Source organism: Phodopus roborovskii, unplaced genomic scaffold, assembly GCF_943737965.1.
Source record: "Phodopus roborovskii unplaced genomic scaffold, PHOROB, whole genome shotgun sequence".
Classification (NCBI taxonomy): domain Eukaryota; kingdom Metazoa; phylum Chordata; class Mammalia; order Rodentia; family Cricetidae; genus Phodopus; species Phodopus roborovskii.
The window spans coordinates 11,885,112-11,897,901 of record NW_026126480.1 but is presented as its reverse complement, the minus strand read 5'-3'; the positions used below and the strand labels follow the sequence as shown (position 1 = coordinate 11,897,901).

The window sequence follows — 12,790 nt, the reverse complement described above, 5'->3', positions numbered from 1 at the left end:
TGTCTTTTCCTTATTCCAGTGACTGAAAAAGTCTATGAGAGTGAATCGTGCACAGACAGTGAAGAGGAGAGTAAGATGAAGGTGACGGCAGTACACAGACCTCCTGCTACCGCTGTGAGAAAGGAGCCCAAGGAAGAACGAAAGGGCCCCAAGAAAGGGGCCACTGTTCTGGGCAAAGCCAACAGACAAGTGTCCATTACTGGCTTCTTCCAGAAGAAGTAAATGCTGCCCCTGGCAGGACTTGGGGTGGTCACGGGAGAAGACCAGCAAACATAGACTGTCACTTACTGTGTAAGTTCGCCTAGCTCCTGCCTCACTTGTATCAAAAGGCTGCTCTGCCATCATGTGACACTTGTGCTATTCTGGTTTTTTTCGACCAAAAAGGAGTCACCTAGAAGCAGGAGGCAGAAGATATTTTAAAAGCTGTTATATTATAATAAGTTTATAAAGCACAATTGACCTGCCAGGAGAATTCATTCGAGAATTACCTGTTGGGCCCCACTCACCCTGTGCCATGTTTCTGTTCTGGTCGTCTGTATTCTGTGAACTTGTGTGATGACAGTGTTTTTATTTTATGAATTCTACTGGGTGTCTAATTGTCCTGTCTGTACTGCCACACTTGTGTCCCCTGACCCCACAAATCTGTTTTCTGTAAATGTTTCAAATCTTGGTCAGACGAAAAGCTAAAACTGGAATGGTGACACTCAGCTCCAGGCAGGCCAGTGTGAAGTGTCCTGCCCGTTCCTTCCACAGAAGCTCTTCAGAACTTTGCTCACACTCAGTGGTCAGGATAGAGCACAAATAGAAATTGACTGATGTACCCAACCTCACCGGAAATGACCAAGAGTTAGCATGGTGGGCACTGGCACAGCTGCCTTGCTGCCAGCACAGGGCATCCAGTATACTCTTAGGCTTCTGGTTCCTTTCTCCCATGTTTTCCATTCTTAATTCCTAGAGAGTGGAACCAGTAGAGTGAGATGAAGAGTAAAAGGGGAAATGGCGGTTGCCCATTCTGGGAAGGAATGAGAACTTCGGGCACGCATTTCTTTTCAGATGTTGCTCCTCTGTATTTTCAGGTCCTCCGTTTGCCCAGCAGTTCAGGCTCCCCAGGAAGAGTTGGGGTGCTGCCTGGTCATCAGTTTAGACAGCAATTAAAAGATTTGCTTTTGTACTTTTGTCTGTTCTGATAGTAACTTCAAGCACCTTCCATCGTGGCTGGCCAGGAGGTGAGAGCCACTTAGGTTGTGTGGCAATGGTATTGCACAGTGAGCTGTTGGGAAGGGAGCAGGGCTGTGACTGTCTGTCAGTGTGATTCACTCTCAGATGATGAGGGGTGTCTGACCCGACCCTTCCACCACGGCCTGGCTTGTATCATAAGAGATGCAAGCAGCTGCCTGCTATTAGAGGTTAGGGTTGGGACTGATGTTGGTATTAACACGGCTGCTTTAGCAAGCAAGCATAGGCTTGATTAAGACCAGCAGCTTGGGAGATGAGCCCTGACCTTACGTCTAAGGCTTGAGGGCTGAGGCTTCTTGCATCAAACTGTGTAAAGGTTTTTTTTTTTTTTTTTTCAAAGTGAAAAAGAGTGGAATGCCTGGACTTAAACTTGACAAAAAACTTCTGGAGAAGAATCCCTTATTTTAAGTGGTTATTTTTGTCATTGCCTCTAGTCATTTTTCTAAGTGGGAATGGAAAAGTACAGGGCAACAATCCAGTCTTTAAAGACATCTGATTATGGGGGTTTTCTGATAAAACCCAATTTGAATCGGAGCTCTGGCGCAACCTGGGGTTGCACCTCTCAAGGAGACTGCAAGTCTCTGATCCCTGTACCCAACATGCCACCTGAGTTTCAAGCTGCCTGAGAAACTAAGCTAGCATTGAGCGGTGGCATTTTCTGTCTACTTTATATAGTACTCAACCAAGTTACCCACAAGTTCAATAAATTTGAGAAGCTGTTTTGAAACAATACTTCAGACTGGATGTCTGACGAATCTGTTATTTGACAGCTTGGTGGCAGGGTGTATAGTTATCTAAATGCTCACTGGGAGCAGGCTGGTTTTCAGTTCATGTTGCTAAAAGTGCATACCCACAGTCTGAAATGTACAAATTATTTGCTGTCTTCATCATCTTTTCAGTCCTCTGGGAAATCTTAGTTTTAGCCAACCTTAGTTTTCAGTTCATTAAGAAGAAAATCTAGTCCTGATCTTGCATTCTGTATTGGTTTGGCCTCTTCCCTTGCTGGCTGGGTGATGTTGGGCAAATTTCTGAGCCTTGGGTTCCCTAACAAAGTCGAACTAAAATGAGCCAGTCTGTGTGCTGAGCTGAATGGGTAGCTGTAGCCGAATGTGTTCCACAACGGCTGCCACTGGGTCTGCTTCTCTTCCCGTGGTGGATGCAGGGGCAGCTACCAGCTTCTTGAACGGTTACCCAACACACGACCCAAATGGTATCTTCTCAGAGGCCTCCTTTCGGTACACCTGATCAAAAGGGGAAGATGGTTATCCTGTATGGCAGGTTTTAAAGAGTAAAATATTCATTTTTTAACTAAAAGAAAGGCTTATAGATGGCATTATTTACTATTCATTAAAATATTTATTGTGTCTAACACATGCCAGGTGTCTGACCAGAACACAAGAGGATACAATAGAAACTATAGAATTTGTGTCTTGTCTTCAGGATCCGGTGGAAATGAGACAATACAATGGAATTGCAAGGCTGTGAGTGCAGTGATAGATAAGTCAGGGTCTCCCAGTATTCTCAAAGTTAAAGTCTAGGAAGGAGAGACTCAGAGTTCTTTGAAGGACCTGTATGAGCTTACCAAGAAAGGAGAGTGGGCAGGGTCTCCCAGGCAGAAGAGAGCATGACTTTGGGGGTGAAGGGGTAGATTGTAGAATTGTTTTGTTCTCTTATGTGTATTAGTTAGTGTTTTGCCTGTGTGTAAGTATGTATATACATCATGTATGTTCCTGGTGCCCCAGGAGGCCAGAAGAAGGCATCCTTGAGCTGTCCTGTGGGTGCTAGAATTGGAACCTGGGTCCTCTGCAAGAACACTTAAGTGCTCTTAACCATTCAGCCATGTCTCCAGCCCCAGATTGTAAACTTTTGAAATGGGGAAAGACATTGAGTGCAAAGTTGGGCTACCGCTAAGTAGTTTGGATTAACCTCATAGACAATGGAGACCAAATGAAAAATGTTGAGAGGGTTTCTTTAATCTGTTAGAAGCTGGTTCTCTGATGAGTGACGGATTGCACGCCTGTGCTCCTGTGTTTCGTGACAGTACATCTGTCTGTAAGTGTGCATTGTATCTGAGGGCTAGTAGTGGGAGAGTGCTAATGGGATTTAAGAAACTGTCATCGCCCAGACTGCCTCACTGGTCGCTGGCATAGACAGTTTCATTGTTCCGCAGACGTTCCTCTTCAGCTTGAGTTTCTGTAGCAGGATTGGTTTCTAAGAAGTGGTATCAAAAGCTGGTAGTTCCTTGACACCTTCAATGGTAGGAGCCTCAACTACTTAAAACACAGGGAGTGGGCTGGGGCCGGACAGGTTCTCTGTCCTAGCTTTGTTCCTTTAAGAAGACAGTGCTTGTTACTCAGGGAGCCTGAGAGGAGCCTTATAAGGAAACAAATCGTTTCTTGAGGACAGGATAGAATGAGCGCCTAATAATGGATCTGCCAGAAATGCACTCAGTGTCAGGCTCGTTTTGGTAAACTTGTCTCTCCTTTCATTGGTTCCGGGATCTCAGTATGCTGGATAATGCAGCTTTTACCACCATGAAACCTTCAGGGGCTGCCTCGTTTTGTTGTGAGAAGGCAGTGTTGCTCTTTGAGTTATTACTCTGGCGGCTCTGTAAATTAGCCCATGCTGTCACCATGCCCTCTCTGAAGGGCACATTGTACCCAAATAACTTGCGTTTAGGATCAGCTCTCGCCACTCCCTACTACATGACACTTCTCCCCTCTTGTGTCCTTGTCCAGTTTGTGTGTGTGTTCTTAAGTGCGGGCCACCCACAGATGACCACCCAGGCTCCTTAGCGAGAGGCTTGGTAAGGCTTCTGGTCTAATTTTCCATTGGATCAGAACCCACCGTAACTCCAGAGCTGCCCTTCCATTTCAAGCCTAAGTTGCCACACTCCCCTCCTCCACTGTTTTTCTCTGGATCTTGCCAGGCTCCTTGTTCCTTGAGGCCTCCCCCTTGGCTCTTGCCACCTTCGTTTTCAAGGCTCAGGGTTCTCTGTGGCTAGCCCTCCTTCAGCTTTTCCTTTGCTCTCAGGCTTTCTCAAAGTTCTTCTTCCACGTGGCTTGTCTTTTCCTGGACTGTGCTTGAAGAATGGAAAAACCACTTTGATGTCTGCTTTGGATCCTTCAAATGCAAAGCATCTGAGTGATAGTCACTTTGGTTCTGGACAAGAGACTGCATTTGTAAGAGCCTGGAAGTTCTCTTTTTTTGGAGACCAGTGGTGTACACACTAACGATGTCTATAACAGCGATAGTGCTTAGCTGAGCAGAGAACCTGAATGAGCACAGTGGGCAGAGTTCCCTAGTCCCCTGCCAAAAGCATCAAAGGATTTAGGGAACTGCTGGGGCAGGGTTACCAGCTGAGTGGGTTCTCTCAGCTGGCTGGGCTGGTACTTCATTCACCTACATACTGTGGTCCTTGTAAGGGAGGCATGAGTTGGGGCTGTTTAACATAGTCCATGTCCACTCTGAGCCTGGAGAGTTATGGACAAGTCTGGAGCAGATAACCAGAATTATTTTGAGGCAGTTTGTACAGCGGTTCTCTATAGGTTGAACATGATTATGTAGAGCTCCAACAGTTTTGGAACACTGGATACAGAGTGCTCTGATGGAGACACAGGCTAGAAGCAGAAGGACCTTTGTTCAGTAGTGTCTGTGGACAAGGTTCTGCCCAGACTTTAGCTTCTTTATTTAAATTCCATAGCCACCTGCCTTGCTGCAACCCATTAGTGAGATAATGTGTGGGTAGTGCCCTATATTTTGCTACATGAAACTAAGAGAAAAGAGCTCATTTTTGAGCACCTACTGTGTACCAAGCCCTGCTGTGTGCATTGTATATATTAACTCTTGCTCCTAACAACCTGGACATGAGAATGTGTGTGTGTGTGTGTGTGTGTGTGTGTGTGTGTGTAATTTTTTTAGGTTCTGAGGCACTGTCTCCTGTATTCCCTGTGTAGTTCACAATGACATTAAACGGATCCTCTCTACCTCCTGAGTGATGGGACTATGGGCATAAACCATCACACCCAGTCTGTCAGTCTGTGTGGTACTGGGATGAAACCTAGGGCTTTGTGCAAACTAGGCAAGCACTCTGTTAACTAAACTATGTCTCTACGCCACAGGCACTTCTAGTCCCATTATTACATGAGGAAATTAAAGCAGGTCTGCTCAAGATGGCAGAATTCAGAAGTAGCAAAGTCAGGATATGTACATTGAGACAGTTGGACTCCATTGCCCAGTCTTAGGCTCGTGCAGTACCATATGTTGGGTGTGTGCTAGTTTTATCATTCCATACTGTCCAGTCATGGCTGATGCTCGTGCGTGTGTGCGCGCTCATGTATCTGTGTACCATGTGAATGCCTGTTGTCTATGGAGATCAGAAGAGGGCATCCCCCTGGAACTGGAGTTACATGTGCTTATGAGCCACCTTGTAGAGGCTGGACATTGAATCCAGATCCTCAGGAAGAGCAGCCAGTGCCCTTAATCGCTGAGCCATCTTGCCCACTCATCTGGAGATGCTCATTTTAGTACGTGAAAGGACACTGGCTGTTCTGATCCCATCTGCTCCAGTTTGAAGCCTGCCTCAGTGTTTCTCAGCCCATACAGCCTCCCTGCCAGGTGCTCTTGAATCTATAAACAAACAGTGCTTATGTTTTGTATACCAAACTTACTAACTTACTAACTTCTCTTAGAGTTGAGAAGACTTTAGAAGTTTGGTCACCAGGGAACTCCTGCAAATGAATCTTTCTTAGGAATCTATTTATTTGGTTGCAGCTGAAGTCAAGAAGACTCTGCCTTGAAAAGTACTTCCAATTCTTGGCCTTGCTCTTGACACAACCTTCATAAGAGTAACAAAGGAAATCGGGCATTTTTGTCCTATGTAAGCTGTGCTGCAGATTCAAAGGTAGAAAGTGGCCCAGTGATGGTTGTTGTCCGTGGCTGCAAATGGGTGAGGCCCTAGTGATATTCTCCATTTAAAGGGTCAAAGCCTTCGGGCTTGGGTTCAGTGTATAAAGCATTTGTCGTGAAAGTTTGAGGACTGGTTCCGATCCCCAACACCCACATAAGGCCAGGTTGGCATACTGGCTTGTCTGTAATCCCAGCACTTGGGAGGCAGAGACAGGGTTCCCTAGGGTTGGTTGGCTAGGTAGAGTAGCCCAGAGATCCATTCAGTAAATAAAATAGAAGGCAATGGAAGATTACAATGGCAACAACCTCGGGCTTACACATGCACAAGCACCTACCTGCAAAACAACCGTGAAAGGTATTTGAGGATGCTGTAAATAGCATGGTACCAACAGAGTGCTGTTTTAGTCTGGGGTGGGATGGGCAGAAAGCAAATGAACTATCAAACCGTAATGCCCGGTTGTTAGGCTTCCTTTGTCTCCTTGGAGTCTGCATTCACCCATATGGTCTTATTTTGTCTCCATCTAAGAAGAGGCAGAGACAGGACACCAGCCAATCTGTGACCTCTGCTTTCAGTCAGAAGACCCTGATTCAGTAAGTTAAAGTGTGATCAAAACACCTGGCATCTCCTGAGGGCCTCTACATTTATGCTGTCACATGTCTACTTGCACCCACATACAAACATGCCTACACACAACACACACCCTGAGTTTAAAGTATTTTGAAAACAAGTAGAAGTGCGATACTTTATTTGTTTTGATTTTTGTTGTTGTTTTTTCTAGACAGGGTTTCTCTGTGGATTTGGAGGCTGTACTGGAACTCGCTCTTATATACCAGGCTGGTCTCAAACTCACAGAGATCCACCTGCCTCTGCCTCCCATGTGTTGTGACTAAAGGCATGCGCCACCACTGTCTGGCGAAACATTTACTTTTAATAATAAATTTTAAATGAACAGCTAGAAAAAGCCAGAATCTTTGCATTACAAACCTGTGTTCCTCATAAGGAACAAACAAATCCCACTTTAAAATTGTTGATCAGTGGTTGAGAGGTGGTGGGTGGTTCAGGACCCTGAACCTTTTTGGCTGCAATCCCTTCCCCCCCCCTCCCCAGATCTATATCCCTGCCTGGAAATCTGCACCGTAGGCTAGGAAAGGAGGCCTTTTCCCTTGGCTGATACTCTGGCGGTCCTGGAAGAAGGGCCAGCGGTGGATACTGGGTTTTCTGATTTGAAGCCTGAATTTTGTCTAACATGCCTGCCTGAGGGATTAAGGGGAGATATATGAAGGAGGCAGTGCTCAGGCTGACATCTTGAGCAGACTGGAGTTTGCCAGCTGGGAGAGGGAAGTGCATGGCAGGCAGGAGAAGCAAGGATGTGGGAGGAGGGAGCAGCTCAGTGAGAGGCAGAGTGGTGGGTTACAGCACCAAATAATCGGGGGCTTTGCTAAATAGTTTAGACTTTATACTATGCAAAGAATCTTAATGTGTCAGATTAGAAAAATCACCCTTCGTGGCCTGGAGAGAGCTGTGAGCTGCAGTATGAAGCCATAGCCAAACTGCAACTGCATCTTGAGAGAGCAAGCGGAGGAAAAGGATTTGAAGTTGGATTTTGTACTGTTTTCAGCAGATGACTCTCTTGATCCTGCTGGAAACTCAGGACGCGAAAACATTAGGAGTGACTTCAGTCTGGAGTGATTAGCCATTGTTGGGTCACCTCCTGCCTGGAAATCCTTTGGCTCTTGCCTGAGCCATGGTCCTGGTTAAAGCATGGAGATGGGATTGGTTCCACAGTTCCTCTCAGGACTCGCGGAGGCCCTCCTCTGACGCACATACACACACTCTGACTTAAACCTGAAATGACAGCAACTCTTTGGAATTTTTGGGGCCAAAGTGACCCATACTCACAGACTGGTCATCTAGGCCCAGCCCAAGTCATGTTTACCATAGCCTGCTGGATGGCCAGGTGCTTCTGTGAACTTGATAGCAGTTTTATGAAGTGTGGTCCGCCCAGTTTCATGAGTTAAGTCCAGAGGCTGCCCAGCTAGGACATGGCAGGGCTTGGAGTTGAGAGGTGGGATGCTGGTTTTCTCCAGCACTGGGAGATGCAGGACACAGTTCTGCATGTTAGAGCTGATGTGTGTGTTAGTCATCTACCCGACAGCCATCAGACTTGGGACAGCACCATGAGAGAATGCTTCTGAAGCAATAAGAGCTATCTTTGCTGTGAACCCCAAAAGTTTACCCCTAAAACATGGGGACTGCATATAACTCCCACATCCTAATTTGGCACATAGCTGAGTTCATGGCATGAGTTAGGTAAATTCCCAGGCTCCACACTGTAGAAGCAGCAAAGTGCCTAGAGATGGGCACTGCATGGTTTAATAGAAAAAATTTGGCCTTCAGAGTTGCACTGATTGGATAAAGCTCAGTGTCCATTTACCACCAGTGTGAATTGTTTTGAAACAGGGTCTCATGTATCCCAGGCTGCTCACTAAGTAATCAAGGGGGACCTTGAACTTGGAACCTCCTGCCTCTTCCAAGTCCTGTGTTGTGCCCACCACTGCCAATGTATGTGGTATTAGAAACTGAACTTGGGGCTTCATGAATGCTATGCAAGCGTGCCACAACCAGAACTGCATTCCCAGCTTGAGTGTGACCTCAGAGACAATTTCTGAGTCTTTGGTGTTCACCTACTTTGCTACACTAACAGCTACTACCTAAAGGTTACTATGAGGACTGATGATAATAAATGTTCCCAGTGGTTGGTCAACAAGTACTATTATTTTTAGAGCAATGCTTCGGCCATTAATCTTACCACTGTAAGAAAAATGAGCTGTCATACTTCATTAATTTTTTTCCAATTCAGTTTTATTTAAGTGTCTACTTTAGATTACAAAACAGCATGACAGCCCCAAAACTGACGTCATAACACAATACTGAGGGAGTGCTGGTGGCCCCAGTGTTTAAATGGGTGTCCTTGGGATAGTGCCCAGTTGTGATCCCATGATTCCCTCTAATCCATTGGCACCCCTGCTTTCTAGGTTGGCTGTGTGGCATTCTGTATGTGTATAGGAAACAACTTGCCTCAGCCACAGCTCTAGCTGGACAGTGCACAGGGAAGCCAGTGGTCTCAGTGCACAATCTGTTTCTCGAAGTGCAGTCATTAGAGGATGCCATGACTGACAAAAAAATGAACAGATTCCCAGCAGTGGCGAGGCCTCCCTAGTGATGCCTGGGGTACAAGTCCATTTGTCTTCCCTGAGTACTGTCCCCTTGTGGTTTGCATCATTTTCCAAATCAGCCAACTCCAGCCCTCCTCATTTCACTGGTTCAATAGCTGTCTTATTCCAGCACAGTCTTGGGCACCAGATGTGAAGTTTCAAGGCAGCAAAGGCCAGGCTGGCCAGTGCTGGGACACCTGCTTTGTGGGCAAGCCAGTCAGCTGCTGCTTCTGATGATGTTGGCCCTCTTTCAGGACAGCATGGGGTGTCAGCTCCACCAAGTGCACACACGGGCAGCTGAGAGAACCTCATAAATTATGACTTTGTTTACTTCGGGCAGACATCGTGGTGTAGTGAAAAGAGCCTTGCCCTCCTTGCCCTCAGAAGCCAAAAGCCAGGGTTTGAGGGCTTGCTGGTTATGGGATTTTTTGGGAGGCAGGGCAGTCTGGGAAATACTACTTTCTTCATAGCACCTATCATTAAGCTGTTAGCATCTATTGGGCTATCTGCTTATGGATGGTCTCTACCACAATACCAGTTTTTCTGGAAGTCAGGGACCGTCTTGTCCATCGTTCTATCTCTGAAGCTGGTACAGTGCTTGGACCATAGCAGGCACTTAGAAAATAACAGATGAATGAATGAGTGAATGAAAGAATGGATGAACCAATCAATCAATCAATCAATGAGTTCTGAAACTGCTTCTTTGATTCATTGGCTTGTGATTCTAGGAAAAGCCGTTTGTTTTCTTTGGGTTTAGTTTTGTCAGCTCTAACACAAAGGCTTCTTTCTTGGGTACACTAAGGTTTAAGAGTTTATTGAAAAGAGACTGGTGATGTGTCTCAGTTGGTAGAGTGTTTGCCTAGTATCCACAAAGCCCCAGGTTTAGTCCTCAGCACCACATAAAACAGCATTTTGGCATAATCCTGTTAACTTGGGACTTGCAGGAAGATCAGAAGTTCAAAGTCATCCTCAGCTACATAGCAAGTTCAATATCAGTCTGAAATTCATGAGACTCTATCTCAAAAGAAAAATATTCAAGAAATTACCCCTTGTCTCTGAGCATTCTTACAAGCCTTAAAAACAGTTAACAACCAAGTCAGAAACAGGACTTGCCCACATAATGAAATATTGAGTAGCCATTGGGGAGGTGGCTCAGTTAACACAGTGCTTGCTGCAGAAGGATGAGGACTCAATCTGATTCCCTTCCATCTTTCAGATGACTAAATATCAGACCTAATGATATCTACTGGGCAGACTGAAAGTCTAAGCAGTACAGGGGCCTGCTTGGGAGGCACCACAACCAAGTCATGGAAATGTTTTAGGTCATTCTTTTTTGAAAAGCTGAGTAATCATTCTTTCTTATTTATTTGCTTATTTTATGTGTATGGGTGTTTTTCCTGCAGGTATATCTATGCAACATATGCTTACAGTGCTTGCAGAATCCAGAAGAGGGCATCAGATCCCCTGGAACTGGAGTTACAGACAGTTGTGAGCTACTGTGTGGGTGCTGGGAATTGAACCAAGGTCTTATGGAAGAACAACCAGTACTTTTAACCACTGAACCATCTCCAGCCCTTAGGTCATTCTTAGACCTTCTACTCATCAAATGTTTTAAGGTCTCATATATGCTGCCAGTATCTCAGCTCACTCCCTGTTGCCTGGAAGATGTAGAACTCTCAGCTGCCTCTCCAGCACCATGTCTGCCTGCACATACCATGTCCCCCATGATGATAATGGACTGAACCTCTGAAAATGGGGCCACCCAATTTCCTTTACAAGAGTTGCTGTGGTCATTGTGTCTCTTCACAGCAATAAAAATCCTAAGTAAGACAAGACACAACAACCAAGATTATGTAAGCCAGGCATGGTGGTAGCACATGCCTGTAACCTTAGCACAAGGGAGGTAGAGGCAGGAATATTAGAATTCAAGGCCAGCCTTAACTACATGAGTCCCTGTCTCACAAACAAAACAAAATCTAATGTAATTTGGTAAAAGAATGGACCAATAGATTAATGGAAGAGGAGAATCCAGAAAACAGATCCACATCAATCGGCCAATGACCAACAGGTAGGCATAGGTAGTCAGTGGTTTTAGTTAATGACACTGCAACAACTGCACATCCATGTACAAAAGGAGAAAACTAAGTTACAGATCGTATGGCCACCGCAGAAATCAATTCAGACACAAATATAAGGCTCTAAGAAACTAGAAGAGAAAACATGTGACCTTGGATTTGGTGATGACCTTGTAGCTGTGTAACACCAAAGGCGAGATTTGCTTAGGAATCAATAAACTGGAGCTCACTAAAATGAGAAAATGTGTGTTCTGGAGGAGATGTTTTTTAATGGAATGGAATGAGAAGACAAACCACAGAATGAGAGAAAACCTTTGCAAACACATCCAAGAAAAGACCATTCATTATTCAGAGTGTAGAGAATTTTTTTAAAAATTCATTAAGAAATGAAACTGATTTTTTTGGGGTGAGTGGGTGGAGGTTTCGAGACTGTTTTTCTCTATAGCTTTGGAGCCTGTCCTGGAACTCACTCTGTAGACCAGGGCTGGTCTCAAACTCACAGAGATCTGCCTGCCTCTGCCTCTGCCTCCCAAGAGCTGGGATTAAAGGCAGGCATCACCACCACCCAACTGAGAACAAACTGATTGTTTACACGGGTGCATACATGTTTATGTGTTTGCAAATGTACACATCAGTGGTGGCCAGAGGACCACCTCAAGCACCATCCACCTTTTAATTCATTTATTTTTACCTATTTGGAAACAGGGTTTCTCAGTGGCCTGGAACTTGTCAGTAGACTAATATGGCTGGCCAGGGAACCGCAGGTGCCCTGTCTCCGCTCCCCAGCACTGGGGTTGCATGTGTTGCACTGTGGGCTCTGGGGACCAAACTCAGATCCTGGTGCCTACAGGGCAAACACTTCATAGGCTGATCTGTCTCCCCAGCCTCTCTGGGGTTTTTTGTTTGTTTTGTTGTTATTGTTGTTGTTTTAATGGGTGTGTTAGGGTTCTATTGCTGAGAAGAGACACTATGACTACAGCAACTCTTATAGAGAAAACATTTAATTGAGGCTGGCTTACAGTTTCAGAGGTTTAGTCCATTATCATCTTGGTGGGACATGGCAGCGTGCAGGCAGACATGGTGCTGGAGAAGGAGCTGAGTTCTACATCTTGATCTGCAGGCAGCAGGAAGTGAACTATGTCACTGGTGTATCTTGAGCATAGGAGACCTGAAATCCCACCCCCACTTGACACACCCACTCCAACAAAGCCACACCTCTTTATGTGCCACTCCCTTTGGAGGCCATTATCCACCCCAATGGATAAAACATGAGCAGACCTTCCGTGAAGAAGGCATACAGGTGGCAAGTGAGGTCATGCTCAGCACCCTTTGTTAGGAGTGCCAGAACAATGAAG

General features: G+C 45.6%; 1 protein-coding gene across 1 annotated transcript in view; it reads left to right on the top strand.

Moving 5' to 3' along the window:
* Positions 1-1,973, top strand: part of Pold3 (DNA polymerase delta 3, accessory subunit) — a 37,525-nt gene extending 35,552 nt beyond the window's left edge. The window contains exon 12 of the mRNA XM_051192340.1: positions 20-1,973. Coding sequence (XP_051048297.1) covers positions 20-222 — 203 coding nt within the window. The 3' untranslated portion in view covers positions 223-1,973. The remainder of the gene's footprint in view (positions 1-19) is intronic.
* The last annotated feature ends 10,817 nt before the right edge of the window (positions 1,974-12,790 follow it).